Raw genomic sequence first — 20,138 nt, 5'->3', positions numbered from 1 at the left:
AGAGCGCACACTGTCATTGGCCTCCATTTAATTTTAATTCGAGGAATTGCGGTTGTTGTAAGACACAGACCTTGGGGCCCTCCCAGCCCTGGGCTCTAACTCAGTTCAGGTGCTCGCAGAATTTGACCTCTGGTTGGAAGCAGCAGAGGCGCCCGGCTGGTTTAAATCATAGCTCACATCAAAGTCATTTTCTTCCGGGTTCTTGCCCTGAATTTAACATTCTCCCCCTTGTCCCGGGACAGCTGTCCGTCAGGTGAGCCCAGCGTTTGAAGTTCTTGGTGTACCCAGGACATTTCTGGTTGCCACCCCACCTTTTTTAGTGCTGGAGATCTCGTCTAAGGCCCATGCTTGCTAGGCAAGGGCTGGTGTTAGAACGGGTTTTGGCAGGTGTGGTGGTGCACGCCTTTAATCCTAGTAGAGGCAGACCTGGTCTACATAGGAGTTCCAGCTCAGCCAGGCTGCAGCGAGACCCTGCCTCAAACAACTGCAAAAGGGAAAAGGAGGGGTTTCTGTGTAGTCACACATGGACTCCAGGCCTGCACGGAGAGTGCCACCACTGTGTCACCGCGCCAGCTCTAGGTGAGCCGATGGCTCTCTTCTGTGTCACCTGCTAATGGGGTTGGTGGAACATTTGGAGGCTGGAGCCGGGCTGTGGTGTTGGAGCTGTAAGAGGATGGCATAGGCAAGACGACTTCCTGCAGGCGTGGATTACCTGGTGACAGGCTGAGGGATGTGAAGGAGTGGACGTTCCCCACAGGGTGAGCGGCCACCGAGATGTGAGCATACCTGAAGCTGGCTGTGGGAGTGGTGGGAGGCCAAGCCAGTGAGGTGTCCAGGGCACACTGTGGAGACTTGTTGTGGGGTCTTCCTGGGGCTCAGGATTTGATTCTGAACGAGAGAGAAGGTTCCAAGGGGATTCATGAACTATGAATTTCTGGTCGTGGCTTCCGCCTGGTGTAATTCGTCTGCTAAAATGATGGTGAAGGCTCAGTCAGTATAGGGACATTGATGAGCTGCGTTATGTTAGCACTGGTGAAATGGGTCTCCTCAGAGTGGGTGTGCACACTGTGTAACGGGCTGGCCTCCTCAGAGTGGGTGGCTGCACTCTGGAGACCCTAAGAGCCTGGCAGCTTGTTATGCCCAAGGCTGGAGGCCTCAGCAGTCCTCATCTGGTGCTGAAGGCCTGGAGCTTTCCTGGAGAGACACTAGTCTTCAGTCCTGTTTGGAAGGCCGAGGAAACTGGAGTCTGCTGTCAGCCCTGCCCCACACAGTCATCAACGCGGGCAAGCGCTGAGGAGCAGCGACTTTCCCAGGCTGCTGGTGGGAATGTAAATGGGCACAGCCATTCCAGAAAACCCGCGGTGTCCCCCAGAGCCAAGACATCTTTCCCTGCTGTGCAGTGTCTGTCTGTCGTCCGTGCCTCAGTGGCTCAGAGTCCCGCATGGCATGTGGGGGACGTGTGTCCGTGGTTACCTGTCCAACCCCACACCTGACAGCACGGACGGAGCGTGGCACCCCACGGGCCCCAGCTGCACTGACAACAGCGACCTGCAGCTCTGGGCTGGAGTGTAGCTGCTGGTTGACCTCGTCACGGATGTGAGGGGGACACGCCATGAAATGACCCGCCTGGGTACTGAGAAATGACCCCGGGCTGTGGCTGCCCTTCCCCCAGGGCCAGCTACCCTGCGGATCTTGTGTTTTCGGTTCTTCAGGGAGCTCAGCAGTTCATTCTTACCGGGATCCCAGCCTTCTCCTGTCGGGAGTGGCCCTCCTCCTCGATGGAACACATGGCTTCAGGGGACACACACAGAGCCACAGGGAGGAAGGGGACACCCACCTCTCCAGCCAGGTCAGCCCGATCAACTCAGGCTGTCAGTGAGGTGGCAGATGCCACAACCAGGTCCCCCTGAGGTGTCTGCAGGTAGACCACAGAAGGAATTTGAAGACGAGGGCTGCCCGCGGCTTGACTAGGGGAAGCAAGGCCAGAGATCAGCCCTGAGCTGAGAAACTTCCTCTGTTCCCATGGAGTCTCATGCTAGGGTGTAACACAAATTAATAAATGACCCAGAGACTGATATTGGGGTTCAAGCTTCAAGCTGAAGATCAGAAAATCGAAGCAGCCGGCCACTAGCTCTCACCTCAAGCTCAGGCTGAAAGGGCTAATACATGCATGAGCTCTTCACCAAGTGTCAAACTGCTGCCTCTCCTCAGTGTGGCTGGAGAACCAATGCCTGGTATTGAATACTGAAGACCCTGCTTCAGTGTTTTATGTCCCTCCAGTGCTGGGATTAAAGACTTGAGCTATAATTCTCTTTTAGACTGATTCACTCTTGTGTAGACCTGAGTCGCCTTGGACTCACAGAGAGATCCGTCTACGTCTTAAACCTGAGTCCTAGGATTAAAGGTGTGTGCCACCACCTCCTAGTCTGTGGCTGCTGGTAAGTCTTGTGGATGACTTTGCTTTCTTAACCCTCAGGCCAGCTTTAATAAATCAAATAATATGTCACTGCACACTAGGGGCTCCCTGTGTCACTGGCCGACAGATGGCCCCCACTGAAGGAATTCCCTGGAGTCTGTGCGGAGGGAGGGCACCCTTAGTCAGAGGCGATGGGCTGGCCTCTCTCCTGCCTCCACTCCTGTGACTGACCCGCCCGGAGCTGACTCTTGTCGCGGCTCATGGAGAGCACTGGCCGCTAGTTCCTGGGTCTCACTCTGGCCTGGCTGTCCCAGGTCACCTCCCCCTGCGGTTTCCCTTGCCGGCTGCTCGCTCTTGCTTTATTAGGTTGAGATGCGGGGGCGTTGGGAAACACCATTCTTGTTTCTCACTTCCTGTTTTACACCTGACCCTTGACTTTATTTTTGTGTGTAGCGTGTGGATTTGTTCCTGTACATGTAAGTGCATATGTGCCCGTGAAGGCCAGAGGCTGATGTCCGGCGTCTCCCACAGTCACACTCTCCCCCGTCTTTGCAGACAGGGTCTCTCCCCGACAGCCTCACTGGACCGGCTAGTGTGCCTAGCTGCCTAGCTTTACACTCTGATCTCCAGGCAAGCTTTATCTGTCATGTCATAAACAGATTATCACCATATATAGGGAACTAAATTTTGTTGAATAACAGGGAGTTTACACGGTATGTTGAAATATCTCTAGGTGCACCTTTCTGGTACCATATTTGTGTGTGTGATGTGTGGCTGACTTGGAAATTACTCTGTAGACCAGGCTGGCCTCGAACTCACAGAGACCCACCAGCCTCTGCCTCCCGAGTGCTGGGGTTAAAGGTGTGCGCCATTCATTACACCTTGCTGTACTGCTGTACCTACCTGTAAAATTGTATTTCTTTTAAGCACTTTACTTTTGTTGCAAGTAGTTGGCTGTGTCAATTTCAGCAGCCACTAGGGGGCAGTCAAGCACTGAGGAAGATGTGGTGAGTTTGCCAGTTTGTCTTGAGGGTTACCAGGATGAACGAGGTGATCCCTGGCAGAGTCGGCTGTCTGGGCACCATTTCCAGGGGTGCCATGGGTGGCCTCAGGTTCAGAGCTCTTGAGGTCCGGTCTCTGTGAAGCTCACTCTGACCTGCTGGGCTTCCCCCGGGTTTGTCGGGTCTGCAGAAGGGCGCTGGCGCAGTCTAAGCTTCCCTCTCCGGCTCTTTTCTCGAATTCCCTCAGAGGAATCCAGCTGTTTAACACATCTCAAATTCCCTCAGAGGAATCCAGCTGTTTAACACGCTGACCAGTCTGGAGCCCCCACTCTCGGGCAGCAGTGCAGGACGGTCCATGTGCTTGGTCTCAGACGCTGAACACGTGACTGTAAGCCCCAGGACCGATGGCTCAGGTTAACCCTTTCACAAACATTTTCCTACTCTGCAAAGTTTCAGGACAGAAGTAAAGTGTGTAAACAGAAGCAGTTCACTCGCTAACTGTCAACGCTGGCCATCCCGTGTCCTCTGTCTCCCTGTCAACGCTGGCCGTCCCGTGCCCCTCTGTCTCCCTCTCCCTTTCTCTCTCTTTCTCTTTCTTCTTACTCTTTCTTGCTGGAGCATTTTAAAGACAGTGATACCCGTAATTTTTATCCATGTTTGTGTGTCTTTGTGTGAGCACAGAGGTCCTGGAGGCCAGAAGAGGCTTTTGGAGCTGCTGGAGCTGGGATTCCCAGGTGGTTGTGAGCCGCTTGGGGTGGGTGCTGGGAGTCAACCCTGAGGCGCTGCATCCAGGAGCAGCAGGCGCACAGAAGCGCTGAGCCGCATTCCCTGGCCGAGCTTGGGTCCCTGGCTGTCACCCTACGTGGCCTGCTCTGCCTGAAAGAAGCCCCTTTGGGGCTTGAGCGGTGTGTGCCGCGCTTCTGGGGATACCTGCATTTCATATGCACACTTGGACCTGCTTCCTCTGCAGTTTTTCTCTGCAGCATTTATTATTGTAAATGTTTTGATTATAAAGGTGTGTTTTTCTAGTTATGACAATTTAGCTATATAAATCTTCCAAACATCCCCCTACAGCAAACCAAGAAGAGACATTTGGAGGCGCAGGATAAGCCATGGCCTGAAGGAGCCTAGGACGGGCCTGGCTTGGGTGTGATCATTTACAGCCACAGTGTGGCTGACTTTAGTGAGCTTGCCCTTGGATTTTTCTGGTAAACAAGCTTTTGTTTGTTTTCTGTTGAAAATGTGTTCAATTAGTTAATTATACTTCATGAGCTGGTGGGGGAAGGGCACAGTTATTGAAAGCCCCAAAAGGCATGAAACAACAGACAATGATACATTTATTAACCCTCTGAGAATGTCACAGAGTGGGCTTTGATCATATTCACGCCACCCCGTTCCTAGCTTCCTGCCTCAACTTCGTCTCCTCCCTCGCTGTCTCTCAAGTCCCAGGAAATCCAGTCTGTGCTGTCTGTGTACTCAAGGGGGGAGGGGGATCGTCCACTGGAGAGTGGCTGGCCTCCCACCCACGGTGAGGTGAGACTGTTCAGCCGTGGGGAATACACGGATGGAGCCACCTGCCCGGGCAGAGACTCACCGAGGGCGGTGTGAGGATGGATTTGCTTTTCCCTCAGGCCCACGGGGGTCGTGGTGGGGTTGGAACCCAGGGTGGGCTGTGTGGCGGAGGTGATTGCTGGGGTGGTAGACCTGGCTCAGTCAGTAGGTGTCTGACCGTTCTGTCCCCTCGGCCATCAGGGGCTCTGACGCCACTGCCTGCCACCTGGTGACTCATGGAGCCTCAGGCTGGCCTCCGTGCTCCGTGGGTTAGGCACTCAGCAGAGGCTGCCGTTAGTCAGCTGGAGTGAGCAGAGGCTGTGGGCTGAGCACAGGCCTTGCTTCCCGACTCCCCGGAGACAGTCTCAGGCTCCCATGAAGGATGCCGGCCACATCGGCCCTTCCAGCTGACCTTGTCTGCCCTCTGGTGGCCACTCACGTGTAGCACCAAGGTCTACACAGTGCTCTCATGGAGGAGTTTCCTCTTACTGTTGGTCTTTTAAGTGCATTCCCACGCAGGCTTTCTCTCAGCTTCTGACCCACCGGCTGCAAGCCACCGGAGCGGGCACGCCTCTGTCCTGCCGTCCCCTCTTGTCTAGTGTGCCTCCCGAGGTTGTGGTTCTCAGGGGTTCCTTTCCCCACTGGATTTCCGTGCCCCATTTTTGGGGGGTGGGGAGACGGCAGAGATTCAGCCTTCTCATCTCCACTGATGCCACTGTATTGTGCAAATGCCCCGTGACCGGTCCTGGTCCTTTGTGGGGGAGGGGCAGCCAGACAAGCAAGGGCAGCCCATTCCGTGAGAGTGTCAGCCCTGTAACAGGCAGTGAGGGACTCTGCTTGGCTTGGTCTTGTAAACACATAATTCTTAAAAGCAGTATTTGCAGGCGGCACATGGATCAGCCCTGTGGCCTGCTTGCAAACGGTGCCCTGGACCCTGACGCCGTTGCGAGTGAACAGTGGCCGCGGCCTCTTCCTGCCTCTTGTCACAGCAACAGCCGGTGCGTGGTGGGTGGCTGTGCTCCGTTTCATTGCAGAGTCACGCCGCTGGCTGCCGATTTCCAAACGGAGAAGGGCTGTGGAAGGGAGATCGACAAGGCCCAGGCTGGCTGGGGCAACTAGAGCTTTCCTCAGGTCGTACGCAGCAGCGTCTCTGTCGTCAGAGGTCGTTCCCAGTAGCATGGCGTGTGACCGGGGCTGCTGCCATGCTCGCTCAAAATGGCAGGCTCACCAACGATCAGCAAGGGGGCGGGGCCCCAGAACCCGAAGGGGCTCACCCGGTGTTGCACCCAGTGCCAGGACTTCTCTTTTAATACCAGTTTATTTGGTTTTTCAAGACAGGCTTTCTCTGTGGCTTTGGAACTCGCTCTGTAGACCAGGCTGGCCTCGAACTCACAGAGATCCACCTGCCTCTGCCTCCCGGGTGCTGGGGTTAAAGGTGTGTGCACCAACACCACCTGGCTGTTTGTTCGTTTGTTTTTGTATTTATTTTCGTGTGTGTGTGTGTCCCTGTTTGTATGCATACCGCCTGTGTGTGGTTGCCTGCACAGGCCAATGAGAGTGTCAGATCTCTTGGGACTGGAGTTACAGGCAGCTGTGTGGGTGCTGGGAACCAAACCCGGGTCCTCTGTAAGAGCTGCCAGGGTCGTGACCACCGAGCCATCTCTCCAGCCCCTCCCTTTCTTTGGAAGGAAGTTTCTCTGGTGCTCCCTGCTGGCCACTTGAGGTCACTGCCAGTGGCACACACATGGGCCCTTCTGAGGTCTGCTCCTTACCATATGTTGTGTGATACAGAGTCCTGCTTACCAGATCCAGTTAGCAGAATGTGATCTACATGGGATAGATTGGAGGTCGATGGTGTTCAGGGTCCCTCTGGATGGGCGCGGCCAGAGACCCAACACAGAGGCAACCACTTCGTCTCTGGCCTGGAAGACTGGGTCCCTCAGAGCCCTTGAGGCCGGTGCCTTCCGCACAAAGGCATGTCCTCCAGGCCCACTCGGCAGGGTGGCTCGGAGGGTGACAGGGACGGCTGCAACACCCCAGCATTCCCAGCTGTCCCAGCTCTCAGGCCGGAAGCAGGTTAGAGTCCTGGGTACTCGGAACGATTCTGTCAAGGGTGCCCCCAGACCACCCAGCGCTCCCCAGGCGGCAGATGCAGGCACCCGCAGATTTGAAAGCTCATAGTCCACTGTGTCACCCGGCAGCTGGCTGCAGTGTACACTCTGGGCTGTGGGAGGCTCTGGGTTCCGAACGCTCTGACCTCAGGAGCCCAGAGTCCTGTTTGAGGTGGCCAGCCTATCCGGCCCCTGGGGCGGAGAGCGGCCCTAAGTGTGGGACACATTTGCCGGTGGTGCCTGCTTGGCTGGCATCTGGGGAAGAGGTTTCCTCACTGCTCCCTCCCGCAGGCTGGCCCATCTCTTACTCACAGGGCCTCGGGGTCCCATCTTGAAGTGCACGGTCTGTGTGACAGCGTCCTAAGGACAAGTCCTGGGTTTGCCTCTTGTTCCCTTTCAAAAGTCATTTCAAGGTCACCGAGATTCACCTCCCTGTCTTGAGTTGGGGCTGCCTGTGAGCTGGGCAAGCTTCCCAGTTTCTCTCTTCCTCACTGGCTCTCTTTTCTGTCTCATTTTGGTCTTTGATGTTTCTTGATTTTTCCCCTCCTTTCTTCCTTCCTTTTTTTCTTTCTTCCCTTTCTTTCTTTCGTCAGATCAGCCATGAATCTATCATGTTTAATTAACATGAAATAATCCAGTAGGAGGGCAATTAGAATATTTTGCCTGCCATCTGCCAGAAGTTGGCAAAGGGACTTTGTCATAGCCAACCTCTTCATCTACATGGCCGGGCTCGGCACTACCCAGTGTTCACAGAGCGGTTTTATATTCATTTTATTGTGTGCATGTATTGGAAGTTCTCAGATGTGGGTTCAAGAGAGGCACTGAAATGGATTTGGGGGGAATAAGAAGGGCTATCAATGCCATGGGCGGACAGACAGACAGACTGAGGAGAGAACAGTGAGGGTCTCTCCTTACCCCTTCTGAGGGTGTGGAAGGTTTGACAACACAAACCCGCAGTCAGCCTCTCTGTTTCCAGGCAGAAGGCAGGGAAGGGGTTGGAGGCAGGATGTGTGGCCACCAATGCCCACTCTGAGGTGACTCCTGCTCACCAGAGCAGGGGCCTGTGTTATCTGTGAGAGGAAGGGACGCTGCTGCAGGGGCCGTGGGCTGAGCAGCTGCTGGGGTCTGACACTGCATTCTTTCTTGTATGTGTGTGAGCCCATTGGCGTGAGCTCAAGAGGACCGTGCTTGGGTAGGCAGGCGTAAAAACAGCTAACCATTTTGTCTTTTCACTCTGCTTTGTAATGGTCTTTTTCAAATGCAGTTGTACCTCAGTCAAGAAAAACACATTTTTCTCCTTGTTACTGCCCATTTATATGTTCCATATGTTCATTTTTTTTCCTTTTAAAAAAGCACTTGACTATTTTGTACGAATGGGTGTTTGCCTGTGTATGTGCATGCGTACCATGTGCATGCAGTGCCTGAGGAGGCCAGAAGAGGGTGCCAGATCCCCGTGGAGCTGGACTTAGTTTGTGAGCTGTCACGTAGGTGCTGGGAATTGAACTTCCCATCCTCTGGTAGAGCAGCCAGTGCTCTTAACCACTGAGTCACCTCTCCAGCCCTCTTTCTTCCTTTTTAATGTCAACACTTATTTAAAATTTAAAGATAATGGGAAACCAATATCACGATATTGTGATATATATATATATACATATATATATATATTTTTTTTTTGGTTTTTACAAGACAGGGTTTCTCTGTATTGTTTTGGAGGCTGTCGGTCCAGCCTGGCCTCGAACTCACAGAGATCCGCCTGCCTCTGCCTCCCGGGTGCTGTGATTAAAGGCATGCGCCACTACCGCCCGGCGATATTGTGAGATATGTTAAATGTTACCCACGCTACCTTTTTATACGTGGAATGTGAGGTCACTGGAGTAACTCACCTTCTGTGTGGCTCTTTACAGAATGCTGGTGACAGTCCCTCAGGGTCATGGCTTTAAGGGCGCACAGCATTAAAATGGTCTCAATTTCCAGGGGCGCTTTCCTCTACAAACACCAGTGGATTATAAAATGGAGAAATGCTGAAAATCCCAGCAACTAGCTTTGGAAACAGACAGTCCAAGCTGAGATTTGAGGGTGGGATATGTTTGGTTTTTTGAAAATTAGCCTTTTAATTCAAGGTTATTGCTGATTCTCATGCAGTTGTAGAAACTGTACAGACATCGGGTGCCTCCCAGTGGCAGCCCCTTGGGATGCTGACCTGGAGACGTCTCGGGAAAGCAGCCTCTGTGATTCGAGGGCCCTCCAGCCCTTGCTACCATGTGTGTCCTCCCCGCTCTGTGTGCGCCTGTGTCCCACAGCTGCCGGGCTCTTCCATGTCTGCTTTTGCCCGTCTGAGAGTACCACGCAGAGAGCTCAGCTGTACCCTTTGCCCCCCCCCCCCGCAGCGTATCGTCCTTGTGCTCGTCTGCATGGCTCCCGATTTCCAGGGCACGATGGTGCCACACACACTATGTTTGACCATTAGCGCTGTGACAGACATCTGGGTCTTTCCGGCTTTGGTAATTACAAATAAAATAGCTAGAAACAGGCTTCGTTACAAACCCTTTCCCAGGGTAAGTGTTCAGGGGAAACAATTGTCAAGTTTAATTTTTCTTTTCAGTTGCTATTAATTTTGCAGTGCTGGGGACTGCGCCCACCACCTTTCATGCCAGGCGAAGGGCCCACAGCGCTGCCATCCCCTCAGCCTTTGGCTTCTGACGTGGAGTCTTACATACGGCACAGACTGACCTTGAACTCACGACAGTCCTGGGACTGCCTGTACATGTGTGTTGCAGTACACACTCTTGGTTTTTAAAGACACCAAGCTGGTTTACAGCGTGGCTGCCCGGTTCATACCCCGCTGTCAGGGTGTGGGTAATGTGACGTCTCCCTGACTCACCCCACTGCCCAGGTGTGGATCATGCGTCTTCTCACCACCCCAGTTGGCTCTGATGCCCTCTCTGGGTTCTGTTCCAGCTGCTCTGATAGGCACACAGCCTTGTCTGATTTGGGGGTTAATTTGCATTTCCCCGATTTCCGTGGTACCGAGTCTGACATCTGTCCATCCTCTTTGGTACAGCGTCTCTGTGCCTTCAACGTTAGATCAGCCTTTAGTAGCCCCGGACAGTGAAACTTCACCTCACGATTGTTCTCTAGACAGTTTGAAGTTGGTTGATGTCTAAGCCGGTGGTCTATTTGAGTTACCTGTTTGTACATGGTGTTGGAGTGAGGTTGAGGGTCACCTGTGTTTTTCCCGGTGGCCGTCCAGTGTCCCCGGCTGACTGTGACGCTGAGTCTCCCTGTGGGTTTGTCCCATTGGTTGGACCCACTCTTGTGGGGCTGTTTGTGGGGGCCTTTCTGTCCGGTCGTGAACATCAGCTCTCCCCGTAGTGAGCTCTCGTGTCTCTTGAAGCGGTGTTGTATAGTTTCACACACAGTCGCAGCCTCTCTGACCCTCGCCCTAGTCTGCATTGTGCTGTCTCGTGTCAAAGCGAGACCGTGGTGAGAAGCCAGCACTGTGACTGTGGACTTGTCTTTATTTTTAAAAAATTTCTGGGGTTTTGCTTTACAATGTTTGCAGCTCTCTAACTGGGGATTCACATATAAGATTGGTGTGTGTGCATGTGTGTGTGTGCCTGTTTTATATATATATATGTATATATGAACATGTGTAGACATGTCTGTGTATAGAATGTATACATGTAGCTATCTATGTACATGCACATATGTATATATTTGAACATACTTGTGTATACATGCCTGTGTTTATGATACATGTATATGTATTTGTGTGAACATACATGTGTATATGTCTGTGCATATGGCGTAATGTGTATATGTATATATGTGAACATGTGTATGTATTGATGTCTGTATATGTTATATACATGTGTATTTAATATGCACATATATAAACACTTATGTGTATACAGTCTGGTGCATGATGTATGCATGCATATATGTACACATGTGTATGTATATATGAATATATCTGTGTACATACTTCTGTTTATGATATATATGAACATATATGTCTGTGTATAGGATATGTGTGTGTTATATATGGACATACATGATATATTTATATTTATGTAAGTGGTATGTGTATGTATGTCTGTGTATCTGATGCACATATATATGTATATGTGTGTACATGTGTATTTTTGCCGAATTGACTTCTTTACTATAGTTTCTCTGTAGGGTTCTCCGGCAGGTAGAGCTGGGGAAGGGCTGGTCCAGCCCGTCTCTTCCCGGGGCTGGGCCAGATGATGAGTGTGGGATAACTCAGAACTCCCCCCCTCCTAGTTACCGGGGAGAAAATACACACTGAGTCTGCAGACTTGTGGAAGCAGAATCTCGATTTATCCCAACAGGCAGGAACTTATATAGGGCTGAGGTAGGGGATGGGAATCTGAGGATGGGGTAAGGTGACGTGAGGAGTAAGGGCCAATAATATCCCACTGAGCAGGCAGGGGGCAGTCTTACATCAGGCCTTGCCGAGTTACCCCCACATGGTGGTTACAGGCCAGAGACAGGATGACAAACTCTAGCCAGGCTCAGGAGGTTACACTGAGCCTTTTTAGGCCCAACATCTCTCTTGGTCTATAACAGGTTTTGTTTTGTTCTGAAGTCTCTGCAATCAATTCAGCCATCATTGCTTTCCATTTACTACTGCTGTTACATAATTTTTCATCTTTTACAGTCCATTTACCAGTTTTACTAAATTTCTATGTGAGTTTCTTGTAGGCAGCTTAGAGTTGGGTCATACTTTCTTTTAATTCTACTCTTCTAGTCTCTATCTTTTAACTGCTTTATTTATGTTATTTATATTTAATGTAATTATTAAAATATCTGATAATATATGTGACAATTGAGTTTCGTTTTCTGCTTGCCTTAAATTCTTTCATTTCCTTTTTACTACCTTCTTAAAGTTTGTTGAACATGCAATTCCATTTTGACCTTTGTTCCTGTGTCATCACTAAAGTCTCCTCTTGTGTAGATTTTGTTTTAGTAGTTGCTTCTAGGTTTTTATACCAGCATATCAAAGTCCATTAGTGTCATCATTTTGCTAGTCCAAATGGGGTATAGAGAATTCCTCCCTTTTAAACTCTTTACTTTTTACCTGACACATCCATGTAGTGGGTATCATGTGAGAGCAGAACAAGATGAACTGTCAGTATGTAGAACAACATGGGCAAACGCCAAGTGCAGGAATACAGGAGGCCAGAGAGAAGGCAGGCAGGATATGGCCGCATGCACGTGAGCTTTAGACTGAACTGCAAACTCGGGCTGGGATTACCAAGGGATCCAAGGAGCACTGGTAACTGAGGAGTTCTCAGTGGTGGACACCTTCCAGATGTACCTCACCGCAGACTTTACAGGGGCCGGCGAGACGGCCCAGTAGTTACAGGAGCTTGCCGCCAAGGTGGACCTGAGTTAGATCCCAGAGCCCACGGCGGAGGGAGAGAACCAGCTCCTGAAAGCTGCCCTCCCCTCCCCTTCCCCTCCCCCGTGTGTGTGTGTGTGTGTGTGTGTGTCTGTGTGTGTGTGTCTCTGTGTGTGTGTGTGTCTGTGTGTGTGTCTGTGTGTGTGTCTCTGTGTGTGTGTGTCTCTGTGTGTGTGTGTCTCTGTGTGTGTCTCTGTGTGTGTGTCTCTGTGTGTGTGTCTCTGTGTGTGTGTCTCTGTGTGTGTGTGTCTCTGTGTGTGTGTGTGTCTCTGTGTGTGTGTCTCTGTGTGTGTCTCTGTGTGTGTGTGTCTCTGTGTGTGTGTGTCTCTGTGTGTGTCTCTGTGTGTGTGTCTGTGTGTGTGTGTCTCTGTGTGTGTGTGTCTCTGTGTGTGTCTCTGTGTGTGTGTGTCTCTGTGTGTGTGTCTCTGTGTGTGTGTGTCTCTGTGTGTGTGTCTCTGTGTGTGTGTGTCTCTGTGTGTGTGTGTGTCTCTGTGTGTGTGTGTCTCTGTGTGTGTCTCTGTGTGTGTGTCTCTGTGTGTGTGTCTCTGTGTGTGTCTCTGTGTGTGTGTGTCTCTGTGTGTGTGTCTGTGTGTGTGTGTGTCTGTGTGTGTGTCTGTGTGTGTGTCTGTGTGTGTGTCTGTGTGTGTGTGTGTCTCTGTGTGTGTGTGTGTCTCTGTGTGTGTGTGTCTGTGTGTGTGTCTGTGTGTGTGTGTCTCTGTGTGTGTGTGTCGGTGTGTGTGTGTGTCTCTGTGTGTGTGTGTCTCTGTGTGTGTGTGTCTCTGTGTGTGTGTGTCTCTGTGTGTGTGTGTCTCTGTGTGTGTGTCTCTGTGTGTGTGTGTCTGTGTGTGTGTCTCTGTGTGTGTGTGTCTCTGTGTGTGTGTGTCTCTGTGTGTGTCTCTGTGTGTGTGTCTGTGTGTGTGTGTCTGTGTGTGTGTGTCTGTGTGTGTGTCTCTGTGTGTGTGTCTCTGTGTGTGTGTCTCTGTGTGTGTCTCTGTGTGTGTGTGTCTCTGTGTGTGTGTCTGTGTGTGTGTGTGTGTCTGTGTGTGTGTCTGTGTGTGTGTCTGTGTGTGTGTGTGTCTCTGTGTGTGTGTGTGTCTCTGTGTGTGTGTGTCTGTGTGTGTGTCTGTGTGTGTGTCTCTGTGTGTGTGTGTCGGTGTGTGTGTGTGTCTCTGTGTGTGTGTGTGTCTGTGTGTGTGTGTCTCTGTGTGTGTGTCTGTGTGTGTGTGTCTGTGTGTGTGTGTCTGTGTGTGTGTGTGTGTCTGTGTGTGTGTGTCTCTGTGTGTGTGTGTCTGTGTGTGTGTGTCTCTGTGTGTGTGTCTGTGTGTGTGTGTGTCTGTGTGTGTGTGTCTGTGTGTGTGTGTGTCTGTGTGTGTGTCTGTGTGTGTGTGTGTCTGTGTGTGTGTGTGTGTCTGTGTGTGTGTGTCTGTGTGTGTGTGTCTGTGTGTGTGTCTGTGTGTGTGTGTGTCTGTGTGTGTGTGTGTCTGTGTGTGTGTCTCTGTGTGTGTGTGTGTCTGTGTGTGTGTGTCTCTGTGTGTGTCTGTGTGTGTGTGTCTCTGTGTGTGTCTGTGTGTGTGTGTCTCTGTGTGTCTCTGTGTGTCTCTGTGTGTGTGTGTCTCTGTGTGTGTGTGTGTGTGTCTCTGTGTGTGTCTGTGTGTGTGTGTGGTGGGCATCTGCCTGTGCGAGCACCCACACCCACAAGAAGCAAGCGCCGCAGCTGTCTCTCCTCAGTCCTCCGCTGCTGTGACTGATTTACCTTCCCCCTCGCAGGCGATCACACTCTTGACGGAATTAATCCGGGAGAGCTTCCGGAGCAGCAAACTGAAGCAGTGTCTCCTGCCGGCCCTCGGACAGCTCATCTACCTCGTGGCCACCCAGGTGAGACTGGCTGTGAACCCTGACCCCGTTGCCTGTCCCCTTAGAGCTCAACTGGGGCCTTAGGACACTGCCCACCTCTGCGGCCCCCTGTCTCTTCCTGTGCCCCCTCCCTCCCGCTGCCCGTGCTCCCCTCACTCAGGAGCTTCTCCTCGGGCGGGTACGTTTTAAAGTGGGGGCACTACAGTGCTCAGAGCACTCAGGAGGCGATGTCGCTCTCCCGCTCTCCCACTGCCAGATCTCCGTCCCCGCTTAAGTGAGATGTGTAAAGAGAAGCCTTCCCGCCAGCCTGTTCCAAAGCCGCATCAGTCCCAAATAAACACACAGGAGGCTATATTAATTATGAAGCTGTTGGCCTTGCTTGTTTCTTACTGGCTAGCTCTGACTTAAGTATTTACCCCATAATTGTTAATCTAAGTATGTCTCTTACCGGAGAAGTTTCCGGGCTTCTTATCCCTATGGCGGTTACATCGTGACTCTCTGTGTTTCTCCTACCTAGAATCTTCCTGGACTCCTAGTCCCACCTATCTTGCTTCCCTATTGGCCAGCAGTGCTTTATTGACATATACGCAGGACTTCCCCAACAGAGATGCTACTTTGTGCAGATGCTAGTGTGACTGTGGAGACTTTCTGTGGCCAGACGATGACGTACGGTTGAAGCCAGCAGGGCGTAACTACCCCTGGCCAGTGTGCTTTAGAGACGGTGACCGAGTGGACACTGACAGCTATGGGCTGTCCCGCCTCACACTCGTGAACTTCAGATATTCGGACAGGATTCCTCTCACTGCATTCTTAAAGTTCTGTTTCCCCAGCTTTCCTGTCTGTAGCCAGCCTTGTCCTGCTGAGCCCCGCCCCTGTGCCCCGCCCCTGTGCCCCGCCCCTGTGCCCCGCCCCTGTGGACACAGTTTCTCCTGCTTGTGCATTTTCTCCCAGGACACCTGTGTTTCTCTCTCCAGAGGACCCAGCCAGCCTTCCCCGGCTCCCGAGTGGCCTGGGCCCTCCTCAGCCCCTCCCCCTCCTGGACTTCCTCTGTAACGCTCGTCTCTATCCTGCCTGCTTTATTTCTGTGGTATACGCTTCATCTTTCTGTGGTATTTGCTTCCGTCTCTGATGTTTGTTCAGCACCGCCTTGTTATGCTGGCTTGGCTGTTGGGAAGTTTCTGGTCTAAGTGCACCTTAGTTAAATGTCCCGTTGACGGCTGGGGATATAGACTCCCATGTGTGGACCCTGGAATCAATCCCCAGGACCACGAATGAACCAGTTAGCGGGTACATGAGTAAAGCATGTATTGTATGCAGGCCCCTGGGCTGGGCAGGGACGGAGAGGGCTGGAGAGATGTGGGGACGAAAGACCTCGGCCCAGACAGGGCCTCACCCTGAGAGCAAGGAGAACGCGTAAGGCGTTAAGGTGGGCTGGAGGTTCGCCCTGGTTTACATGAAGGCAGGAGATGGAGAGCGAGGGTTCCCAGGTCCCGTGAGGACGGCCAGGAGGGAGCATCGCTGGGGCTGAGGGCTTCGAAGGGCTAAGAGAAAGGACTGAAGAGAAGGTACTGGGTGGTGACGGGAAAGCCTGGGTCTGGGGAGATGGAGAAATGGCTCAGCAGCCACATAAATGCCAGCCGGGCGCGGTGGCCCCGAAATCCCAGTGTGGCAGAGTGAGAGTCTGCCTCCGTGTCGAAGGTTCAGACTCAAGAAAGATGGCGACGCCAACCTCTGGCTGTCACACCTGTATGCATGTGAACACTAGCACACACCACACGCTAAACACACCACAGAAAGCTTGGTGACTCAACACTGTTTATGCCTGGAGAGGGCTGCAGAGTCAGGTAGAGCGGGCTGAGGAGCCAGCAGAAGGCGGTTGTCCGAAGTGGAGGGAGCCCAGGCGGGGGTGGAGCACTCTGTGTAGCCGAGGATGTCCTCAAACTTCCGATCCTCTGGAGAGGGAGACAGTGAACCTGCCGAGGTGGAGAGAGGAGAGAAGCGACAGGGCTGTCGGTTACTCATGGGCCTGGGGAAGGCAGGATGGCAATGAAACCCTCAGCCCAAGTGTGAGGAGTGGGGGGGCTGTCCCTCGGGACACGGGGCATTGTGTAAAGCAGTTCTTCCCAGCGTGTGACAGGTGCACAGTGGACGTGGTTATTTCTTTCTCACAGATTCCCTGAGGAGGGGAGAGGGCCCAAAGGGGCAGGAGGGTCACAGGTTAGGTATAGAAATAGAGATGGTCAGAGAAGCAGACCAACCAGAGAGTGGGGTCTAGGTGCCCCAGGGTGCTGATCACGCACGCGTTCCTCATGGACCCTGTGACCTATGGTGTCAGCTTCTCCAGGAACCCCGTTGCTTGAGCTCAGGCCTGGAGCTCACTGCCCGCAGCCTTGGGCTTCCCAGTAAGGGCAAAAGTATGGCCAGAAAGCGAAGGCATTTCAGGCTTCTGGGGGAGTGGAGAGTTGCAGGCCCAGTGGTTAAAGCGGCTGGGGCGGGGTCTATGGAAGGAGGGACAGGGCAGGGGCCACCAGGCCCGCTGTGGTCACCTTCCCAGCACATTTCTCGCCCCGCTGGTTTCCACTGCTTGTCTGTCTGACGGTTGCACAGGCTGAGGGGCCTGGCCTAGTCTGTAGTGGCTGCGAGAGCCTGGGCTTGCGCGTAATCACTCCAGTAGGAGTCAGCGTTCTTCGTTTTTACCTCAGTCCAGACAGCGGGTGCTGCTCGGCGGGATGGGGGCACAGCCGGCTGTGCCAGGGTCTGCTCAGCGCCCTGTGCAAGACAAGAAGCAGACATTCTGTGTGTGCACACGGCAGTAAGAGACCCTGCGGTCAGGAGCAGGTGGAGGTTTCAGGGGGGCCTGGACCGCTGCTTTGGATGCTTGCTTGGGGGCTTCGGCTCCGGTGCTTACTGCCTTCCCTCACCTTCGTGTTCTAGGAAGAAAAGAAACAGCACTCCAGGGACTGCTGGGCCGTGCCCTTGGCTGCGTACACTGTGCTTATGAGGTGCCTCCGGGAAGGGGTAAGGAGCCTTTGCTGCCCTCTGTAGACCCAGAAACTGCAGCGCAGGCCAGGCAAGAGAGAGGCATGTAGCCACAGCAGCGAATGCTCGACAGTCAAGTGCTGCTCCTGAACTCAAGCGATCCGGGCAAGCTGCACCCTCACTCCTCAAGTGCCCTAGTAAAAGACGACGGGAGAGCCAGGTGTGGTGGTGCACGCCTTTAATCCCAGCACTCGGGAAGCAGAGGCAGGCGGGTCTCTGTGAGTTCAAGGCCAGCCTGGTCTACAGAGTGAGTTCCAGGACACTCAGGGCTGTTACACAGAGAAACCCTGTCTCGGGGGGAATGGATGATGGCCTGACCATCTTCTATAGCAGTGGTTCTCAACCTGAGGGTTGCTATCAGGTATCCTGCGTATCATATGTTTGCATTATGAATTATAACAGTAGCAAAATTACAGTTATGAATAGCAATGAAATAATTGTATGGTTTGGGGTCAGCACAGCATGAGGAGCTGTATTAAAGGGTCGCAGCATTAGGGAGGCTGAGAACACTGCTCTCTAAGATGCTGTTAATTACCCTGCCTCTGTCCAAGACTTTTCTAGGGCAGCCCAGTGGGCAAGATGTGTGCAGAACCTCTGTGAGCCCGCCTGCCCCATGATGAGCCCTGTGACCGTTGTCATGTAGGCCACGTCACCATGCAGAGTCGGTGGCCTCTGTTTGCTTCATGCCATTTGACGGGGTTCCACCCAAGGAAAAGCCAGAGGCTAAAGACATTAATTACTACAGGAATGAAAAAAGACAAGTCAGGGCGAATGTTCTCCTTCCAGTGTCCCGAGGCGGTGGAGGACGGTTCCAGCTGCTGCGTGTGTGCAGGGTGAGGCACTCCCTCCCGCGGTCAGTGTCTTGGCCAGCGTTCTATGGCTGTGAAGAGACACCATGAGCACGGCAGCTCTTATGAAGGAAAACAGTTAACTGGTGCCGGATTACAAGTTTCAGAGGTTTGAGAAGCATGGCGGCATGCGGGCAGACAGGGTGCTGCAGAGGGAGCTGACAGTCCTACATCTTGATCCTCAGGCAACAGGAAGAGACACTGGGAGTGGCTTGAGCACCTGAAACCTCAAAGCCTGTCCCCATGACACACTTCCTTCAGCAAGGCCACACCCACTCCACAAGGCCACACCCACCAAGGCCACACCTCCCAATAGTACCAATTCCTGGTGACCACGCATTCAGATCCATGAGTCTGTAGGCTGTTAGTCTGTAGATTCATGTGTTATGACGGTGCATGTGACATGACGGTGTGTGTGATGTGATGTGAAGGTGCATGTGACGTGACGGTGCGTGTGTCATGGGTGTGGCGCATCCTCCTTTATCAGTACCGTGGTAATGGGACCTCTGCTTGGGCTTCTCTGTCACTCAAGGCCTTGGGCTGGGACCCTTGGGGAGCACAGGTGGGAGGGGACAGTGCTGTTGACCACTGGCCTCCCCTCCTGGAGAGACAGATGAAACACGAGAGGATAAGTATCGAGGGTGTGAGGGCCCAAGAGGCTGGAGTGAGACCTCAAGCCACAGCGTCCTCTGCCAACAGGGAGCAGGGCTTGGGTCCTCTCTTCATTTTAAGTCAACATTGTTGCTCCTGGAAGATTAGAACCTCTGGGTGTGTCTGTCCCCCAGACTTTCCCCACTAATTGCTGAGGTGAGAACAATAGCCCAGGTTGAGAATGGTGAGTATTGACGTATTTACAGAGCAGATGAGATATAGTTTTCATGACCAGTAGATACTGTACACAGAAGCACAGTGGAGAGAGACAGAGACAGAGTCAGACAGAGACAGAGACATAGGAGACAGAGACAGAGTCAGACACAGGCAGAAAGACAGAGACAGAGACACAGGAGAGACAGAGAGTCAGAGTCATACAGAGACACAGGAGACAGGAGACAGGAGAGAGGATGAGAAGTAATGAATTACCTATCCCAGGGGAAGTGGGGATTTTCTGTGACAGCATATCCTTGGTGTGTGGAGCCCTGTTTGGACAGATGAAGGGTGGTGCTCACTGTCATTAGGTGTAAATCATCTTGTGTGGTCACTGGTCTGGTTGAGACTGTCTATTTGGGATGGGGACTCTGGAGGCATTAGGAGTCAGGCTGTGTTTGTATGGGCATCACAGGTCACTGGGGTGGGCTCCGTTGTGAGGGAGTGGGTGTTCCGCTTCTTATTTTTGTCTTTTGGTCTCTGTGCAAGTTTTGTAGATGACACAACATGGAGATAATATTTGATCACTAAATTATTGCTAACAATTTTAAGATAGAGATAAACTTTTGTGTTTTAGTAACACTTTTGCTTTTTATACCCGTAGTTACATGTTTTGTGTACATATATGTAAGTTTTGAATTTTATGTTTTCATACAGGGAAAGTTTCAAGAAGTGTTGTAATTTATGAAGCATCTCTGTGTTGGATTTAGTGTGGTCCTGGCAGTGAGAACCCACATCCCTCACCTATGTTTGGCAGCGGCCGCCATTTTGCCTACTTTATGCTGGTGCATTTAAAAGGCATTTATTTGTGCCTTTATTTTTTGAAATGCTGGAAAAAACTGCACACACCGTGTCACTCTGCCCAAAGGAATTCATATGTAATCCTGTTTGTCTTCTGTGATTATATGTTTTAGGTACTTAAAAAAGGTTTATTTTTAATTGTGTTTGTGACTGTGTGTGTGTGGTGTGTGTGGTTGTGTGTGTGTGTATGTGTGGTATGTGTGAGTGTGTGCAGTATGTGTGAGT

General features: G+C 52.2%; 1 protein-coding gene across 1 annotated transcript in view; it reads left to right on the top strand.

The window, feature by feature from the left end:
- Ulk4 (unc-51 like kinase 4) overlaps positions 1 to 20,138 on the top strand; it is a 267,099-nt gene that overhangs the window by 33,652 nt on the left and 213,309 nt on the right. Inside the window, 2 exon segments of the mRNA XM_040739628.1 lie at positions 14,275 to 14,382; positions 17,296 to 17,379. Coding sequence (XP_040595562.1) covers positions 14,275 to 14,382; positions 17,296 to 17,379 — 192 coding nt within the window.

Source organism: Mesocricetus auratus, unplaced genomic scaffold, assembly GCF_017639785.1.
Source record: "Mesocricetus auratus isolate SY011 unplaced genomic scaffold, BCM_Maur_2.0 Super-Scaffold_100691, whole genome shotgun sequence".
Lineage (NCBI taxonomy): Eukaryota > Metazoa > Chordata > Mammalia > Rodentia > Cricetidae > Mesocricetus > Mesocricetus auratus.
The sequence above is the reverse complement of the archived record's forward strand: the minus strand, read 5'-3'. Positions and strand labels throughout refer to the sequence as shown.